The 20,362-nt window shown below is 50.7% G+C and overlaps 1 protein-coding gene across 4 annotated transcripts in view; it reads left to right on the top strand.

Moving 5' to 3' along the window:
• The window catches only part of DPP6 (dipeptidyl peptidase like 6), an 854,635-nt gene that overhangs the window by 351,372 nt on the left and 482,901 nt on the right, over positions 1 to 20,362 (top strand). The window contains exon 1 of one of the 4 annotated variants that reach the window (XM_042976113.1): positions 12,793 to 12,908. The exons of the other annotated variants lie outside the window; for them this stretch is intronic. Coding sequence (XP_042832047.1) covers positions 12,852 to 12,908 — 57 coding nt within the window. The 5' untranslated portion in view covers positions 12,793 to 12,851. Of the gene's footprint in view, positions 1 to 12,792; positions 12,909 to 20,362 lie in introns of those variants that run through there. 4 annotated transcript variants of the gene reach the window in all.

Consider the following 20,362-nt stretch of genomic DNA (forward strand, 5'->3'; position numbering starts at 1 on the left):
TACTCAGGATGGGCTTTGAGAAATCATCAGTCATGTTGTAGGGTTGGTCTTCCATCCATCTGAGATGTGACTGAAACCGGACTCCTGTCCTGTTTATGATCCTTCCAAGGACAGTCTTTCTTTGCCTGTATTCATCTGAGTGCCTTTGTAGGAGACACATTCAATCGTGGCTGCGAATTCATTCGGGTGTGCTTTTTTCTATCGCATGAAGACCCTGTTGTGGTGTATTTTATAAATGGACGTGTTGAAAATGGGGAGTTACTGAGTGTTATATCCGCCTAGGAGCCGCTCTGGCCTCAGCTTCCAAAGGCTTTCTGGAGAAGCAAGGGTGTGGTGTGTTCTCAGGAAGGAGAGAAACGTGTCGGAATGGTGCACACACACAATTTCTCTTTAGACTTTTCACGGAATTTAGAGCAGTATCTTTGTAATATTTCACCAAAGTTTCATAAAATAATGATACCCCTACAAAGAGTTCGATCTACTTGGGTTTTTTTTTTTTTAATTTTATTCTGCTCTATTAATGCTGGTTGACACAGGAAGTGGTAGAATAAGTTAATTTCATCTTAGGACGGCTACTGTCTTCATCTGGCCGCTTTGGGTTTTCCACCAAGGTATCTTTTCCATTTCTCATGGGGGTTGGTGGCGATCTGACTTCCCCTTCCATACCTTATCTATTACTTCACATAGATGTTTTTATTGTTATTTGATAGTGTTAGAAGGTGGGGGAAGGACAGTAAAGTATCCCCCGGACTGGGAAGGCGCTTTGAGACTGGAAAACGAAGGGGGCCAGTCTGTAGCGTTTACGCAGAGTTTTGTTCGGGTGAACTTACTGACGGGGGGCGGGGGGGGGGGGTCCACGGTGACTGCATGCTTCCTCTCCACAAGTCCAGGTTGTGTAGAGTGAGGGCACGTGAGGAAGGGTGCAGTCACTGTCACAGGCACCTGTCAGCTGACCTGTAATCATGTCCTGTGGTACCACCCGTGTGTCAGGAAAAGGAAAGATGTGTTCTCTCTATCGGATTCACGGGGGCCCAGAACAGGTCTCCCTCCCCGCCCCCCATCCTGGCCTTGGTGAGCATTTCTAAGGTGCATTTGTGAACCTCCGAGGGGCCCGAGCGCATGACCCCAAGAGAGGTCATCGAGTGAACATGAACAGGATGGAGGCCGGGACGGGTGGGACCTGCCAGTGCTGTCTCACACAGGCTGGGCCCTGATTCTTAAGGACTTTCACGTAGCTCTAATTTTTAGCAAAAGAGACTCTTAAAAAAGACATAATAAGGCACATGCAACCTTTTATGCCTGTCTGGTGAATTGATGAAACATATCTTCCTCGCGTGTTTCCTCTTTGATTTCTGAAATGTCAGAAGTTTTCCTCTCTTTAGTGGCCAGTGGCCCGGCTTTTCATGCTGCCTTCTTGAAAGGCGGCCGTCCGCAGGGTGGACTCCGTGGGCCCCGTGTTTGAAGTCGCACAGCTCCATCCAATGAGACGCAACTCTGGCCAAGGAGAGGGAGGCAGAGGCGCTCTGGCCGGATGTAGAACACGGGTGGGATGGGCACGGAGCCCCGACTTCTAGAAGGCTCTCCTTGTAGCTCCTGCATCTCAGCGGCATGTGGGAGGATTCCTCGGGCTGGTCAGTCCTTCCTGCACTCTCTCCTTGGTTTGCCCTGTGCTCCCCGGGCAGCCTCCATGCCTGGTTTCCATCTCGTGTTTCCAACCCTCCGTTACTCCTACTGTGACCACATTGTCCCGTTAAGGCTCCACTCTGAGTGCACACGTCTGTCTACACTTCTTTGTCCGTAATGAGTTCCGGAAATGAATGACCTGGTTCTGACCTCTCTCGGTGCATCGTGCAGAGAGAGACTCTGGTCCCCCTGATTTTGGTCGAGGTGCTGCTCAGCTTTCACACACGTTCTGTCCCCAACACACTCATTATTCTGCCATCTTCTGTGTGCTGAGCACTGAGAATTCAGGGAGGAACAGACTTGACCTCCCAGAGCTCTCAGTCTGGCAATGAGACGAACCGTTTATTGAGAGCGAACTCTGTCCATTGGTTTGAGTTTATCTGATTTCATTCTGACAGCGTTCTACAAGCCACCGACTACCGTGTCCTTTTCACAGCTGGAATCTGGAATCAGTGGCTTGCACAAAGCCAGCAAATGAACAGATGTGGGATTCACACACACAATTCTGGCCTCAAAGCCGTCCCTTAAACTGATAGCGGAACGTCACATTGCCTTGGCCCTGCCGAGGAGAAACTCACGGTGGGGCTGGGCATGCCAGGGAAGCGGACGGTGACTCTATGAGGCAGCAAGGGGTGTACACAGACATGGGACATGGAATGTGAGTGATGGGAGAGCAGTGGGGCAAAGGACAGAGTCCACGGGGAGGTAGGGGGTGGCATTTGAGCCTGGCGTTTAAGGAGAGGAGGGTGAGGGGTAGAGCTGGCACCCGTGCCCGGGTGGAGGACGTGGTTTCTTTGTCCTTTGTTAATGTCCTTGCTTTGATGATGCCTTCTGAGAGAAAGCACCAGGTGTCTTAGCTTGCCATTGTTGACATGTCTCTCCAATTTTATGTGGCCCACTTGAATGTCACTGACACTCATCCCCAAAGTCAACTCAGAGGTGTTTCTGCAAAGTGTTGGACAACAGGGATTTCATTGGCTCATCCTTTTCTGGAAACCTTCTGCACGGATCTCCTAATTTATTTATTTAGTGTTGGAAATGAAGCACGAGCCCTGAAAGGTCTGGGGAGAGGGGACATTTTTACATTAGACAAGTTCTCCCATTCCTCCCAAAGAGCCAGGCCCAGGCCAGAAGGCAGGGAGGTGAGCAGAGGTTCTGGGAAACCAGGCAGGATGTGAAACCCACACCAGGATCATCCAGGGGCCTCCTTTGGGTATCTCTTTCCGGAAACAACACTGAAGACAGTGTGCGGGCAGAAATACCTGAGTGGCCATATGTTCCCCCAGCAACACGATAGCTTGTTCCACAGCTGGCGCCAGACTAGGGCTGCGTGAACAGCCCCAGAAATTTCAGCGGGGGTCATTAGAAACCATAAACAAGGCATCTGTTGAGCCGCCATTGCCAAGGTCATCCTGGCACACGAGGTGCCTGAGAAGACGCAGGCCGTGCTGAGCATCACCGGCCAGCGCGTGTGGCCCACCTGCCGGGTTCCAGAGCGCCCTGGCTCTGCGGCTGAGTTTATTTTTTTTTTTTTCAACGTTTTTTATTTATTTTGGGGACAGAGAGAAACAGAGCATGAACGGGGGAGGGGCAGAGAGAGAGGGAGACACAGAATCGGAAACAGGCTCCAGGCTCCGAGCCATCAGCCCAGAGCCCGATGCGGGGCACGAACCCACGGACCGCGAGATCGTGACCTGGCTGAAGTCGGACGCTTAACCGACTGCGCCACCCAGGCGCCCCTGCGGCTGAGCTTAAAGCCGTGGGATGGTTCAGGGGAGACGTGACGGGCAAGGCAACTTGAATGAAATTAAGCTACTTTGGGATGAAACATGGAAAGTTTAAAGCAGAGTTGCCCAAACATCACACCCTGAGTGCATTGTTGAACTGAGGCTGCACCTATAAGGGTGAGGAAAGGAAGGGGCAGGGGAGGGAAGAGACGGAAAAGAAACGTGCCATCTTGGAGAAAAACAAAGCCTATAGGTGGAAAGGATTTAGAGAACAATATGGTACATAATAAGTAAATTATGTGCATTTAAAAAAAGTAAATAAATGAGAGCCAGGGTGCGGACATAAATGTGAGCTGGTTTAAAAACCCTTTCGCATTATAGTGGTTTTCAGAAACTGGATGGCCAACCTTGGAACATCTACCTGCACTCACAGCGTGGAACCTTCCAGCTGGCAGGTAGCTTCGGGAACATGTAATTTGGAGAGTGTGGTGCTCCTGCCCGGCGGGGAGGCTCCGGTGTGGGCTCACCCCGGGCGAAGTAATCAGATCACGGTCCGTGTGGCCTTGGCCAAACGGTCCTTCCCCTGCAGCCAGGCTCCTTACCTGTCGTTAAGGAATGAAGGCACCGTTGTGAGGGTCACATCCCATGGTACAGGTGGCCACGCAGGGTGACAGAGCATTTTGTTTGGACTTGCTGCATCTTGTTCACAGGTGAGGGGACTGAGAGGTGCGGAGGGAAGTTTGTGGCACGTTTTCATCCGCGGGTCAAGCAAAACCCACCCTCTTTCTTCCTTCTTCCTTCTTTTCCTTTTCTCCATGCTTCCTCCCCCCCCCCCTTTCTGCCTCCCTTCTACACTTTCTTTTTCCCAACTGAGCTTGTCATCTACTCTCTTCCCTCCCTGCCATCAGTAAGCATTGATTTTGTTTGATGGGCAACTCGTAGTTTGTATGTGTTTTTGCAAAACACGTTTTGTAGGAACGCATTTTTTATTTGTTATAAGGTTTTGATTTATTTATACATGCATACATCTGTTTTGTGTACACCTATGTTTATGTAAATATATACTCACACATGTATGTCTACATGTGTAAATATGGATATTTCTGACTTTTTTGCCTTAAGCGCTGCATTTACCATCCACCCGTGCGACTCTGTGTACACACATTATCTTGCTTCTGATCACTGCTTAGCATTGCCTGCAGTGCATCCAGTAAATTCTACATAGCCCCTCACACAGAGTCGGACACCTCTACTCCCTGCTGCCTTTCTCCTTGTACTTCCTACGGCAGGACCAAAAGGCATTTATCTGCTACAAGTTTCCCTCTCCTGTGAGGCCATGAAGACAGATTTCCTGACTTAGCACATAATAATTTCTCAGTAAACACAGAGCTGTTGACTTCCCAGGCTGGAGACAGTGGCCTCAGTCCCCAGGAAGAGCGCTTAGCATGACCTTATCTTGTAAAGATTTGTGATCAGCGAGGGGAGCATCTTTTAGGGAGAAAAGAAGTGAATATCATTCAGATATGATATGAGGTTATCACTGGACTCTTTGGACTCCGCCACCTTATTAATTTATCCAAACAAATATTTTTGAGCACTTACCGTAAGCGATGGTGGTAAGGATTTGGCAGACCACTTGAATGCTTTCAGCATTCCTCACATGCATAGGAGATTCCTGCGTCTGGGGCACCGAACCCTGTCCCGTGAAAGTGTTGTGCATCTGGGGAGGGTGCTGTAGGATGTGCACCGGGGGTGTGGTGGGGACAGTCGGCTCCACAAGACAGGAGATGGGCTCTGACGGGCCGGTGGGCGGTGAGCTGAGGCCACCAGTGAAACACGTTAGGCTTCTCCTATCCTCTTTCCTTTCTGGGGGTTGTGGAGCTGGTCTGCTTTGATCCCGGAAGGTTTTTTCCTGTTGAATTTGGGATTCTGAATGGATCCACATACCTTTAGTTGACGTGCAACAGAGTTACTGCGGGCCGGGGATCAACAAACTTTTTCTGCAGAGGACCAGATAGTAAGTATTACACTTTACCGGCCACATGGCCTCCGTCACGGGTGTCCGTTCTGCCACTGTGTCGTAAGAACGGCTGCTAGTATGGAAGCAAATGGGCACAGCTGCATTCCAATAAAACTGTACTTAAAGCACAGGAAGTGGACTGCATCAGGCCCACGGGCCATAGCATGCGGGCCCCGATTTAGAGGCTCACCCATTTGCTACCTCTAGTACCCATCTTTCCTATGTCGGATGAGACAGATCCGTAAGTGTTCCTTCTTTATTGCATTGGCTGTAATTCTATGGGGACACTCTTAGCGCAACTATTAGGAGGAAAACAGAGAAGACAGAAGAGGAATTTGTACTGTGTTGACTTGAATTCAGAACACCTAAAGTAACAGTGACTTACACAAGAGAGAAGTCCATTTGTCTTTCCTGTATATGAGTTTTGGAGGTAAGCAGCCAGGGACGCTATGGCTGTTCCTTCTCACAAGGTCCTTGGGTCTCTAGGCGCCTTCCCAAGGGTTTATCCTACCAATGGTCTCGATCTCATGGCTCAAGACTGTGGGAAGCATTCCAGGTAGAAAGGTGGGAAAGGGAAGGAGGAGAAGAGTAAATTGAGAATATTAAGATACTACTATCTATCACTTCTACTTATGGCCTGTCACCGTTAATTTTATGTACCAATGTGACTGGGTCATGGGACGCCGTTTTTGGTCAAACTAGGTATCGCTATGGTTTTTGTTTTCTTTCCTTTTTTTTTTTTTTTAATTGGTTTTGTTTTTGTTTTTCTGAATGTGATTAACATTTAAAGCAGTAGACTTTGAGTAAAGCAGATTACCCTCCATGATGTGGGTGGGCCTTATCCAATCAGTTGAAGTCATTAAGAAAAAGACAGACCTCCCCCGAGGAAGAGGGAATTCTACCTCCAGATGGCCTTTGACTCAGGCTGCTCTTCCCTGGGTTTCCAGCCGTTGGCCTGTTCTGCAAACTTCAGATTTGCAAGCCCCCACATTGAGTGAGCCAGTTCCTTAATACATAAATAATGTAAGTATTATTTATATTATTAATTATTAATATATTAATTATATATAAATAATACAAATATGTTTTATATTATATATATATATATATGTATATATATATATATATAATGTATATAAACCCTATTGGTCTTTTTGTCTAGAGAAACCCAGAACCCAGTCTTTAGGAAACTTACCCACATTCTCCTTCTCCTTGGTAATGCTCAGTATTTACTTTTTATTTATTTACCTTCAAATTGCTTCTTTGGATCTCAGCCTGGCTCTCCAGGGATTCTTGCCTTGCTGCCCGTATTTTTTATTTTCAGGGAACTGTAAGTTAGAAGTAGCTTCTCTTGCAGATGGTTAATGCTGCAAAGTTCAAAATCTTCCCAGATTCTAAAGACATCCTGATCCCTACCTTACAGCAGCTTGTAGGCCAGTGCGTCTGTTCCAGTGGGTGGGTTTGCCGTCCACACATAGTAGAGGCTCGGTAAAGCCTTGCAGATCCGATGTTCTTGACGCAAAGCTGTTGTGGCTGATGGGCTCTGGGCCAAGGCGAGCGGAAATCCGAGGAGCGGGAGCTCACATCAAGCTGCAGGGGATCCGGGCCTGCGAGTCTGCAAACAAACTTAAGTAGCCGAGCCTGTGCCGGCGCCCCAGCCGGACACACCGGGGGCGCGGAGAGGAGGAGGCGAAATCGGCGTGCGCCCGCGTGAAGCAGCCTCTCTCCAGATGCACCTGCAAAGGGCTGATCGGGCTCGGGTCCGTTCGGTGAGGCTGATTGCAGACACGAGAGATTTCCAACAGCTCCGGGCAGCAGGGTGGGTGGGCACGGAGGGAGTAACACGGCAGGACCGGCAGCTGGTCGAGTCCCCGTTGGCTGCCAGGCCTGGCGTGTGCTCCGCCAGGCTCCAGGGAAGAGTCGGCTTGGCCGAGAACAGGCGCCGGCCTAGTCCTTGCTGGGTGCAGCCTGACCTCCCAAAGCCCGAGATCCTCCTCCTAAGCTCTTGCGTGGCTTGAAGTGGGATCTTTCTCGACACCAAAGGGGGGGGGGGAGTCGCCCGGAGTAAGGCCTTAGCGAGACCCATTTAGCGACTCAGCAGGAGCTGGGGCGATCAGAAGCCTTCCTCTCCTTTGGAGAGTTTCGGAAAGCCGCTCCTGCCCGAGCACTCGGCAGGTGTTTGAAGAGGCGCGGGGAGCGTGCGCGCGTGCACGCGGTATGCATGCGCAGCAACGGGCTTTGATCGCACAGAACTGGATCTAAATGCCAACCCTGCCACGTACTGCTGCCTACATGATTTGGGAGGAACGTAGTAATCATTTGAAGCCTCCATTTCCTCATACGTAAAAAGGGAGCTAATAGTGTTACAATCGTGTCCCCCTCCATCCGTGTGTTCATCCCTAACAGGCAGGACCTCAGAACGTGTTTGGAGGTGGGGTCTTTGAAGAGGTGAGCAAGGTACAGTGGGGTCACTGGGTGGGCCTGAAGCCAATCTGACTCGTGTCCTTATAAGAAGAGGAGATTTGGACACAGACACACACACAGAGGGACCACGTGAGGGCACGGGCCAAAGGGTCATCTATAAGCCAAGGAGGGAGGCCTCAGGAGGAACCAATGCCTTGATCTTGGACTTCTGGCTTCCAGAAATGAGAGAATAAATCTCTGCTGTGGAAGCCCTCCATCCATTGTGCTCTGTTGTGGTCCTAGCAAACTAAAGCAGAGATTTTTTAAGGGTTAATGAAGAAGATTATATATATATATATATATATATATATATATATATATATATATATATAAAATTCTCAGGGTCATTCCTGGCACATAGACTATTTACATATTTTTTTTACATTTATTTATTTTTGAGAGACAGGGAGAGACAGAGCACAAGCGGAGGAGGGGCTCAGAGAGAGGGAGACACAGAATCCGAAGCAGGCTCCAGGCTCCGAGCTGTCAGCACAGAGCCCGGGGCAGGGCTCGAACTCACAAACCATGGATCATGACCTGAGCCGAAGTCAGACACTCAACCGACTGAGCCACCCAGGAGCCCCTAGACTATTTAAACGTTTTCAATAGTCTATTCAGGCATTCAAGGCAGTGCAGTATGGGGGTCCCGAACCTGAACTGCCGAGGTTCACATTCTTGCTTGGTTCCTTGCTCTCTGGGTAACCGTGGGTTTCAGATTTCAATTCTCGAAATCTCAATTTCCTTTTATAAAGTAGGGGAAGCAGGGGTTCCCCTGCTTGGGGGACAAACCACGTTCAGCACAGTACCACATGCTGCTGTCGTCGTTAGCGGGGGCAGGTAAGCACTGTCCCCTTGCTGAGTATGCTTTCCTTCATCGAGGAAAGCACAGGGAAGGAGTGTGGAGGATGCGGTTTTGGGGGGCGCCCCTGTTCCTGCTTGAGTCACCCTGACTCTTCTCCGAGGTGTCCTTTCTACAGTCTCTAGAATTTGGAAGCCATGGTATTTATTCCTGGTGCTTTCCAGAAATGTGTCTGTAAATTCCTTATGTTGAGGGGTGGGGTCTGCACCCCCCCCCCCCGTATTCGCTGGTTGATAGCTTTCTCTCTGACGGAGCAGTTTATTTTAATTTATTTTTTAATATTTTTAATGTTTATTTATTTTTGAGAGACAGAGAGACAGAGCATGAGCAGGGGAGGGGCAGAGAGAGAGGGAGACACAGAATTGGAAGCAGGACCCAGGCTCCGAGCTGTCAGCACAGAGCCGGATGCGGGGCTCGAGCTCAGGAACCGTGAGATCATGACTTGAGCAGAAGCCGGATGCTTAACCGATGGACCCACCCAGGCGCCCCTCTGAGGGAGGAGTTTAGAAGGCAGCGCTGATAATGCGCAGGAGAATCTGGTTGGATTCCCCCTGGAGATGGCTCCCCAGATCTGGAGTGAGACGCACCCACTTGCAGCTGAAGGATTAACGTGGGCACCACGGTGCTTGTGCTCCGGAGGGATAATGATGAATGTTTAAATGGTGATAAAATGCAGCCCTTCCTCTCTGGTTTTAAGATTGCTCTTGTGGTAAGAACATTTAACACGAGATCGACTCCTAACAGAGTGAGTGACCGTGCAGGGTTGTCCTCTACGGGCCCGATGTTGTATGCTCCTCTCCGGAACTTCTCCGTCGCTCCTAACGGACGTTTCATCCACATCCGCTCCTGTTTCCCTGCCTCGGGCCTGGCCATCACCATCCTCTCCTCTGCTCCCAGGAGTTGGACCGTTTGGCATCTCCTCTAAGTGGGATCACGCAGTATTTCTCCTGCGTGGCTCACTCAAGAGGAAGGCCGTCCAGGTTCATCCGTGTTGTCGCGTTTGCTTGGCGGGAGAACCCGACCTTTCTCTTTTAAAAGCAGTCAAGTCGGGTGTGCAGAAAAGTCAGCCACCTGGGGGACGTGGCGCCAGAAAATCCACGAAAAGGGTCTGAGTGGCACAGCCTGGCCTGGCCTGGCCGTCGACTGGTGATTCTCAGACTTTTCTACCCGGTGGCTCCTGAGAACAGGGGTGATGAACGGGGGTCGTGGTGGGTGGGAGGGCTGGCCAGGCGAGCGCTCACGTGACCTCACGATCTGAAGTCAGCAGGAGACCCCTTTCGGGGATCAGGTATAATCTCGCAAACGTGGGGAACTGTCGTTACAGCCACATTCATTTTAGATGTAGGGTAAAACGGAAGGTCTTGGCTGAGAAGTGCAAAGGAAACACCCGAGGGGCCTCCCGCCCTTCCCTACCACCAGCACCCAGCACCCCGGGCTACCACCTCTCCTGCTGGTGGTCCTGGCCTCCCGGGGTTAGCCACAGCTCCTCTCAGATGCTGGGGTAGGATTTGAGCCCCCTCAGGAGTTTCATTCGGGAGGAAACAGGAGGACAGACCAGCCCTGAGGTACTCGGGAATAAGACCGAGATAGTGCCCGGGGTATTTTGCAGCCGAGGCCGCCGTGGTCCAGGCCTGGCCAGTCGCTTCCCTGGCCCCCGAGTCCCCCGGGTCCCTGTGGTCCAGGCACGTGGCGGGTAACGTGGGTAGCGGCTGCTCGCCTCACTGTTCAGCCCTTCTTCCTGGGTCTTCGCGGCTGGGGTCCCAAGGGCGGGTTTGCAGTGACTCCCTGAGGCCTAGGGGTGTGACCGCGCGGGCCATCCATGGATGAGCCTGGGGCCGTATGAAGATCCCCCTGAGAGTCTGCGTGGCTTGGCACAATCCTCGCGGCCGGGAGTGGTAGTAACTCGCGTGCAGACCCCCGGTAGTGGGGCCACACAGAGGGGGACGCCACCGATCCACAACTTTGCTGCTCCCACCCTGGAGACACCCTGTCCCGTGGGGAGGCCTGAAGCAAAAGCAACACACACTAACCAGACCCTTACTGTGTGACGAGCGGTTTACGTGGGGTTTTCCTTTTTTTTTTTTTTTAATTTATTCTCGGACAAACCACGCAAACTGCAGCTGCCTAGCTCGATGTCTTAGAATCGATGCCAAGCAAACACTTCCCCCAGAACGAAGTTCAGGCTGTGGCAGAGGTGGCCAGGCAACTCCGCCGTGATCTAGATTTATCCGTCATCTGTGAAGAAGGACCCAGTGCATCGGATCTTGCAAGTGTGTTTGCTTTTGTAAAATGACTCGTGGTCAGGGGCACTGGGAAGGACCCGAACAAGGGAAAGCCTGCCATTTTACAGCTTTTCAAGGGAAACGGATCTACTCTGCCTTTCTCTCTGGAAGGAAGGATGCGCGGCCAGCCAGAAGGACTTTCTTCTTGGGTGTGTTTGTTGGTGCCGTCTGGAGGGGTGGCTTCCCCGTGCCATGGGGGCCTGCGGCAGCCTGAAGCTAGGAGTTAGGAAGTGTTCACAGAGGGCACTGTTCACACACACACAAGGGCAGCAGAAGGCCCCCGTGCACCGAGTCGGTCTGTGTTTCTGGAAGGCCAGGAGGCACTCCCCCCTGCAAACTAGTGGCTAATCAAGCTTTACTCAGAGCTCGTCAGCTCTGCACACCTTGTGTCTCTCCTCTCCCAGCCAACTCGTTCCTCCCCTCCCCGGGGGTAGGGGTCAGGGGGCTGCAGCAGCAGGACCCACAGTCAGTGCTCCTAGAAACCAGGCAGGGCCAACACCATGGCCATCTCTGTCCTGCCTTCTCCTTGAGCTCAGGACTCAGCAGGGAGCCTTGCTCCTATAAGGTCACCCCAGATGCTTTTTTTTCTTTTTTTTTTTTTTTTTTTCTTTTAACTGACAGACACCCTTGAGGTTCTGGTTGATTTTCAAAGAGAAACAGGAGACTAAGTAAAAAGGAGAAACCTAGGAAGTTTTCTGACCGTGAAGGAAAATGAAGGCCCCCCCCTTTCCACATCTAGCATTCTAGCAGAACCCACTGGGCAAACAGAAAAGATGCCACTCCTTGGAGCCCACTGCCCATCTGCCTCCTCAAACGCGCCGGGCACTTGGCACAAAGGAGAGACAAAGACCTTCTCCCTCGTGCCCTCTCCGTGCCCCCCCTCCCCCGTCAGGGTGTGACCTGCCTGTCTGGGAGCACTGCTGTCTGGGCACAGGCTCGGCCACCCCCAGGCCTGGCAGTGAGCGCGGTGACAGTGCCCGGGGCCAGGGCATCGCGCCCCCGCCTGGGTCCCCCTCCCCAGCCCCTTCTTACCACCCTGACGCCCCTTTACCCCTGGGGCCCCCTCTCCAGTTTCCTTGCCCCTCTCCTCCCGGGGCCCCCCCTCCCCACCCCCTAAGCTCCCTCTCCAGTCTACTCGCCCCGCTCCTCCCGGGGCTCCCTTCCTCCCTCCCCCACCCTGCGCCCCCTCCCCAGTCTCCCTCTCCTCCCCAGAGCTCCCTTCTTCCCTCCCCCCACCGCGCCCCCTCCCCCCCCAGCTCCCTCCCCGGCGCCCCTCCCCACCCCTGCCGCCCCCTCTCCAATCTACTCACCCGGCTCCTCCCCGGGCTCCCCTCCCCCCGCCCCCCTCCCCAGTCTCCCCCTTCCTCCCCCGGAGCCCCCTCCTCCCGGCGCTCTCGGTCCCGGCCCCCTCCCCAGCCGAGCCGTGGCGGAGCATGCGCCGTGCGCCGCGGGAGGCGGGAGGCGGGCGGGAGCAGCGCGCATCACTCGGGTCCCCTTCCTGCACCGCGCCGCCACTTGCCGGTTGCTAAGCAGTTACCATTGTTTCTGTGGCGATTGCGGAGGCTGTTGCTAATTGGAGAAGCCCCGCTGAGCCGCAGCATCTCCCCTGTTCGGATCCGCTCTCTGCTCCTTGCATTTAAAGAGAAAACTAGGCTGGTCTACCCACTCGCCCTCCCCCACCCGCCCCAAAATAGCCGTGTGGTTTCGGAAGCATGGACTAAATCACACCCCTCCCCGCCGATTGGACTCTGGTGGCTCGGAACTCGCCGTCAGATCGCACCTGCCCCTGTGCCGGTGTGCGCCCTGGACGGGGGACCATGACTACAGCCAAGGAGACCAATGCTTCAGGGAAATCCGTGCAGCAGCAGGAACAGGTAATGCTGCTTTCTGGAGTGTGCGTGCGCGGGAGGGGGGGAACCTGTGCTTCTTGAATGAGCTTATATTGGAGATGACCGCCCTCACCTGAGCAAGAGGCTGGAGGTGAAGCCAGCGCCGAGTGAGCCTTGCTGGGGTCTGCCTCCCCGGCTCCTGAGTGCTATTTTTGAAAGATCCCCGGGTCTATCAATAATGCACAGCCACAGGGAGCAAGCATCTGGCGGCTTAAACTTGATGCCCGGGGACCTTTGGACAAAGGCCTGTCTCCTGCACAGCTGCCTAATTATGCATTTGTCAGTGGTCACTACTTTGTAATGGGGGGGGGGGGGTGGATGGAGGTGAGACCCCCCCCCCCAAATTTCAGTTTATTCTGACCCTCCAGCAGGACTTTGGTTTGGTTCTATCACAAGTCAAAAGAGGACAGAGGAGCTCGGTTTAAAGGACTTTTCTTTTGAGACCTGTGTCCCTTTTCCTCCTTAAGTATTTCTTGAAGGGAGTGAGCAGATTGCTGTTCATCCTGGGCATGTAGAGAGTGCAGCCTGTGCCCGCTAGGGAGGCTGAAGGATGCCCAGCTGGGACCAAGTGGGACCCCCAGGTGAGAAGGAGCAGGGCTCCCAGTGCTGGCCAAGGATGGCCAGGAATGCACTGGTGTCCCCATATGGCAGAGGATGGCCACTCCCCCTGCCCTGAAGAGGCTCGCCATCTGCAGAGGCTCCCGGTCTCCAGAGTAAAGGGGAACCTGCACGCTGTGTCTTGCCACTCATGTAGATACTGCAACTCCCTTCTCGAAGATCGTGAGGGCTCTTATCTTTTAATCACTGCTTAGTTCTCCTCAGGCAGATCATTAAAATAGATCCTGGGAGACACCAGTAGATCCACAGAGCAGTTTGCTCAAGCTTGGTAAGTCAACAGCATAAGCTGATTTCCCGTATTTATTTTAGGGGTGTTGTTAGCTCCTGCTTGCTAGGATTGGGGCCAAGGAAGGAGACCCCACTAGAGTTCAGGAAAGCAGAGAGCCTCTTTGGGGACAGTGTGTGATAGTCTCATCATGGACTATTCAGAGGCGGTATGGAGATAACTTCGGATCTATATTTTTGGGGTCGTTTCCTCAAAACCCATGTTTTGATTTAAAAAAAAAAAGAGAGACCACCTCAGTAGTGGTATCATCATCATTACCGTCATCTGGAGAACTTAAACACGATTTTATTTCTTCTGGGAAGAAGACTGTGTAAATCCCGAAGTGTAAGAAGCACGTTCGGTGGGAGAGCTCCTGTGAAGGTTAATGATCACTGTAGCATGAACGCCAGGAGGTTCACACCAACCCAACCAGCCCCTCCTCCTTTTGAGTCATTCTACACAATATTTGTTCCAGAAAGAAGTCTGTCCACCCTCAATTAGCATCCCGTGACTAACTGGGCTTCCTTTGATTACCGTGTTCCTCACTAGGCATAAACCAAATGTGCCCTGGGCGTGCAGGCTCCAGAGAGGACTTGGGTAGCCTTTCTGACCATGGGACTGTGGTAATAATTATGGAGAAAGCACATTGCTCCTAGGGCTGAGCCCAAAGGCGGGCTCTCAGAAGCCCTGTCTGTGTTACGTGGAAGAAGGCATGTGCGCCTGTACAATGTCACTCTCATTTTCCCTAATACCTCCACATGTCGGGAGAGTGGAAATAGTTAATTGGGGTGCGGGTTTTGGAGGGTGGGCAAGGTCTTGTTTGATTTTGTGCCTTTTGACCATTGGAAACCCCCCATCCTTGTACCTGGGGCCATGGTGGAAGCCGTGGTTGGGCAGAGTGCTGAGGACAGAGGCGGCTGTGACCGCAGGGAGCGGTCAGGAGGTCCCCCTCCATTCTCGGTGGCATCTTCTTGACCCTCAGAAGGACACAGTGCCCACCCTGTGAGGCAGAACACATTGAGGGTCAGCGGCAGGACCAGGGTGGGAGAAGTAAGACAGGACGGAGAAAAGATCTCATGTCTAAAATTAATGCACCTTTAGGGCACGTTGGCTTAAATCTTACCAAACTGCTCAAAACACAAAGAGGTAAATAAAATCCTTAGTCATGAAGACTATTTCCTCTTCCCCCACTGTTTGTCAATTTTTAAAAGACATTTAAACTCTATTCTGTGTGCTCAGACTGCAGAGCTCTGGATGAGTTCTCCCATTCTTTATTGAGGGGATAGCCCCATCCCCAGGTGGCTGGGGGTTAAGAGGGAGGCCCGGACAGACAGACAGACAACATTTTTTACAAGACAGAGAAAGAGAAATGGATGCTGGTTTGTGGTTTGGTTTGCTTTGGGTTTTAGGTTGGGAGTCGTTTAATTGTCCTGCCAAACTTTGGGGCCCTGACACCTTACCTCTTATATTGGGAGGCATTCATCTGAGGATTTGGATTTTCTATAGCCTGATATTTATGTCCTATACTCTTTAAAATTCGGTTAGGGGCACCTGGGTGGCTCTGTCGGTTAAGCTCCTGACTTTGGTTCAGGTCACGATCTCACAGTTCATGAGTTCGAGCCCCACGTTGGGCTACATGCTGACAGCTCAGAGCCTGGAGCCTGCGTCGGATTCTGTGTCTCCCTGTCTCTCTGCCCCTCCCCTGCTCGCACTCTGTCTTTCAAAAATAATAAACATTGAAAAATAATAATAGAATAAAATTTTGTTATTACAATAGACTAATAGTTCTTAGACTAACAGAGGTATGGTACAGTGTCTTACCTGCCTTGGTAGTCAGAAGCCAGGCATGTGGGTGGCAGCAGGAAATGACTTTGTATGCTGAGGGTAAGTAGAAATTAATGAACGATAAATCTAGGAGAAGATATGAAACCAAATGATTTGACCTATTCATTAGAGATTGCCATTTCCCTCCTTCCTTTTTCTTGCTAAAATATGTACTAAGAGTAGAGGAATGTGTGGAGTTGTTTTTTTAAGATGCTGTATAAACACATTGGAATAAAATGGAGAATAGACTTCTAGAAGACCATTTCCTGTTCTCTTTGGATATGCCAGTATTTATTTTTGAATAAAGTATTAACAGTCTAGAGGTGTTTGGAAACAAAATATTCAGAAAGCTGAATGAGCTGACTTCACCCTTTGGCTCAGAAGCCAATCAGATGGTAGAGGCTTCTCGGTAAAACCCAAAGCCACGCTGGCCAGCGTTCTGCCATAGCACGTGCCCAGAGCGAAACCTCACAGGTGAGGTAGAGAAAGCGGAGGCTGATTTGGCTACAATTTACTGTATTCTCTCAAACGAACTAAATCCTTCCTTAGAGAACCAAATTAAGGAATTTTTTCCCCTTAAGTAAAAGCACAAATTTATTGTAAAGTATACTGTCTTCATTTCAAATGACTTAATATTGAAAGGCAGTGATCAGTAATACTGCTGAGAGTAAGAAAAGACAGAAAGGTTAATTCTCCATGCTTCCAGTGAACCAGGAAACATTTTCGCTGAAAATATTGAGCAGGGGTACGTTTTTAGTGGCAGATTCGGTATCTGTGTTGTGTGTGGATATGACTGCACGCAAGTGCACACACACACACACACACACACACACACTGCCGGCCTCACGTGCCACAAGGTCACAGATTTGGAAAAGACCTCAGGAATGCACCCCATGATCAGGCCCACCTGTTGGGCTCAGGAATCTCACAAATAAACGAGAATATGCCTTTCCTTAAAAGATCCCCAAAACACCCCTTTTCACATGGAGATATTCTGCGTTCTCTTGGCGACTTGGATCTTTAGCTCTGTGTTAACTTGCATCACTTCTGTGTCTTCTGGAGACCTGGAAACCAGCTGTCTCATAACACTAACTGGGTAACAGCTATTTTTTCGTTGTTTTTCACGTTTCTCTGAGCTGCACAAGCCCATATGTATGGCCCTGATGTGTCTATTCTCCTATTAAATTAGGAGCCCCAGGACCCAGTGTTGATTGAGAGGTTAAATTATTTATCTAGACATTTGTAATAACAATGCCACTGTGAGAGTTTTTGGAAATGAATGAAATTTTATAAACAACACCTTCTGTGACGCGGAGTTAGAATGCACAGAGCTGGGAATTCTGCGAGAGGACAGACTTGCCCAGGGGCACACAGACAACGATGACCCAGGAGCCGGACTTCTAACGTCTTCTGCCTGGTGCTCTTTGCATTGGATCCTGGTGTTTATCTCAGTAGTAAAATCAGATACTGAAACGGAGGAACTGGCTTTGGCCATCACAAGAATTTTTTATGAAACTCTGTTAAAGGAACAGTCAGTGCGAAACATCTGTAGAGAAGGTAAATCGGAAAGAAATAGTAAAAGGAAACCCAGAAAAACAAGATTCAGTATTAGGGAGTACGAACGTGACTTACTTCCGAGGTGGTCCTTTCACGACTCAAAAAGTGACAATGGATGTGGCAGTCCTACTGGTGTAAGTTAAATGCTCTTCTGCTCATCCTCTAAGTCACTTAAGACACTCTGGATAAAGAGGACACTGGAAGGAACAGGACAGGAGCAGGGACAGTAGATTCTTAAGATTGCGTAGAAATACATCTAGGACTCTGAAGAAAGAGAGAAACAGTCTGGCCGCCCGTTGGGTGGATGGGTGAAGGGGAGAACTCAGAAGCCCTGGGCATCCTAGAGGGAGTGTGTGCAGAACAGGATGTATAGGGATCTCCAGGTGGGTCCTGGCGAGGAGGGGGAGTGGCCAGGTGCGGGTGGTGGGGGGGTGAAGCAGTGAAGTCTTTGTGCAGAGGAAAGAGGGCTGGTAGGTGCTGTTCTTAGAGGAGACTCAGGACTCGGGACACTGAGTCTCATCGCCGGAGAGAACAGGGTCGCAAAGAAGCAGTGACTAGCTTGGAGCCATAATCTGTCGTGCTTGGGCGTCTATGGGCATTTCCCATCTCCTGAGATGCAAGTTACGTGATGTATTAAAACAAGTCAGGGGCACCTGGGTGGCTCCGTTGGTTATGCCTCTGACTGCGACTCAGGTCATGATCTTGCGGTCCATGAGTTCAAGCCCCACGTTGGGCTGTGTGCTGACAACTCAGAGCCTGGAGCCTGTTTCAGATTCTGTGTCTCCTTCTCTCTCTGCCCCTCCCCTGCTCACACTCTGTCTCTCCAAGATGAATAAATGTTTAAAAAAATTTTTTAAAAGAAGTCAATAAGCTAGTGTCACTCAAGAGGCCTAGTGAAAACCCAAACAATCCCAGATCGGCTGTATGCAAAGCCCAAATTCAAAACAAACAGAATGCAGCTGACATTTCTCTCTGAAAAAGGCTTTTTCCCTGGCAGTAAACACATTTTATTATGTGATACATTGCATTGAACTTAGTCCCTCCCGAGTTAACCATGGAATGCTTAGCCAAGACCTTCAAACGCTCCCTGGAGAAAATCTGGGGAATTTTGAGGGTGGGAGGTTGCTTCCCATGAACTTTCACCAGAACACCGTCAGCTCCAGCATGCCTGTTGGGTGCCAGTCACTGATAGTCACGAACAGTTACCATGTGTCTGTCTCAGCGGGATTGTGGCATTATTATCCTTTATGGAGATGAGCTGCGCCTGTGTTTGGCGTTAATTGATTTGGTTTCGTGATGGACATCTTTCACCGGCTCTCGTGAGCAAGGGCAGAAGGAGTCCGTTTATCCAGACTGAAAGTTCAGGGAAAGACTCAAATTTGCGGAGGAAGCGAGTCTCTATAAGCATGTGGAGATGGACGGTTGTTTGAAGCCCTTGCTTTAAAAAGGTGTTACGTGGGGGCGCCTTGGTGGCTCAGTCCGTTGAGCATCTGACTTCAGCTCAGTTCATGATCTCACAGTTCGTGGGTTCAAGCCCCACGTCGGGCTCTGTGCTGTCAGTGCAGAGCCCATTTCTATCCTCTGTCCCCCACCCCTTTCTGCCCCTCCCCCACATACTCTTTGCCTTTCCCCCACGTGCTCTCTCTCTCAAAAATAAACATTAACAACAACAACAACAAAAAAAGCAAAAGGTGTTGCGTGGAGATCATGTATTCTTGGTTCAGAGGTCGTTTGGAAAGCTAAAATGTTTTTATTTCAGGTTCCAGGTCTTGTTGCCTTGTGGCCTCAAAGCATAGGAGTGGGAACCACATCGGTGGGGTGGGGTTGGACCCTAATCCTTGGTTGGTGTCATTCTGCAGGAGGCTGACATTCTTATCTCCTTCCTGCCTTGGCTGGTGTGTGTCCCTTGAAGTGGGGACGTAAAGGAAAGGAGGGGGCGGGAGGATCCAGGAAAAGTAGCCCAGGTGACGTGATCCGATCCCGATTCCGAGTCCTCCTTTTTCCTCCATCACCTTCTTCATGCCCTGTCCCGCGTGGGCCTCGACAGCTACTGGCACCTGCAACAGGCCATTGTTTGCTCAGAGTTGACTCTGCTAGAACCTTCATGTGTGCCGATCCCCCTGGCCCTCGCTAAACGACTGGGGCAAAACCCAATCCCTACGAAGAGTATAAGCCTGTCTGTGCAATGCATTACTCGCCTTGAGAGCATCCGTAACCTGAACAATGGCCACCGGTAATGAAACCCAAAGGGATTGTTAATGGTTGGAATTTCGGGCCCAAAGTCTAGGACAGCCAGTGGAACAACAGCAAAAACAAAACAAATACACGGTTTACTCATAGTCATTAATGACAAACTAAGTAGCGGTCATGGGGAGGACAGTCTTGGCACCCTTGGAATTACTGACACGTTGCACACATACCCGCAGTACCGGTTCTCACTGCATTTATATAAGAGCTGGCCTTGTATCAGGCAAGTCCCAAATAGCAATCCCTGTTGCTGCTTCTGGCTTCCGATCCTAGGAGGATTTTGTGGCATTGGAGTAGAAAGAAATGTGCAGCAGTCCCTTCGTAGGACAAACTGCCATCATCGCAGACTGCGCTTGGTAGGGGCCCCCATCCCTGTTTCACAGTGGTGGCTGGGACGCCATAGGACCCAGAGTGCAGTCCCCCACCGATGGCTTTGCAGAGCACATTAGTGATAGAATCAAGTCTTGATAATAGAATTTGCCGTGACAATTTATATATTGTCCCCTTACTCGTATCTGATCAGTGTTTTAGGAGATTTAACGTCCCCTGCCAGAACTCAAGAAAAACTGCTTCCCTACATCTGAAACTGCTGGAAACTGTGAGCATCATCTCCAGCTGCTAAGTTGTTAATTTGGAACACAGGCTTCTAAAAACTGTCCGTGGGCGCGGCTGGGTGTGTGGAGTGGGGGAGACCGACCAGAAGGCACCGACAGAATCTGCTGAATAAAATGGGGAAACTGGTGGTTGGGAGGGGGTGCTCTTTCAAAACATTTTAAAAGGTCAAAGTCTGTTTTCCAGCTTGCTCCTAGGATTCTTGTTGAATGTAATGGGGATTCATGGTCTGGGAACGATAGATTCAACCCTTTAAATAGGTTACCCACAGCAAGATGAACATCACAAGCAAGAATGCGAAACATTTTCTCTGTAG

This window comes from Panthera tigris, chromosome A2, assembly GCF_018350195.1.
Source record: "Panthera tigris isolate Pti1 chromosome A2, P.tigris_Pti1_mat1.1, whole genome shotgun sequence".
In the NCBI taxonomy this organism is placed as follows: Eukaryota; Metazoa; Chordata; class Mammalia; order Carnivora; family Felidae; genus Panthera; species Panthera tigris.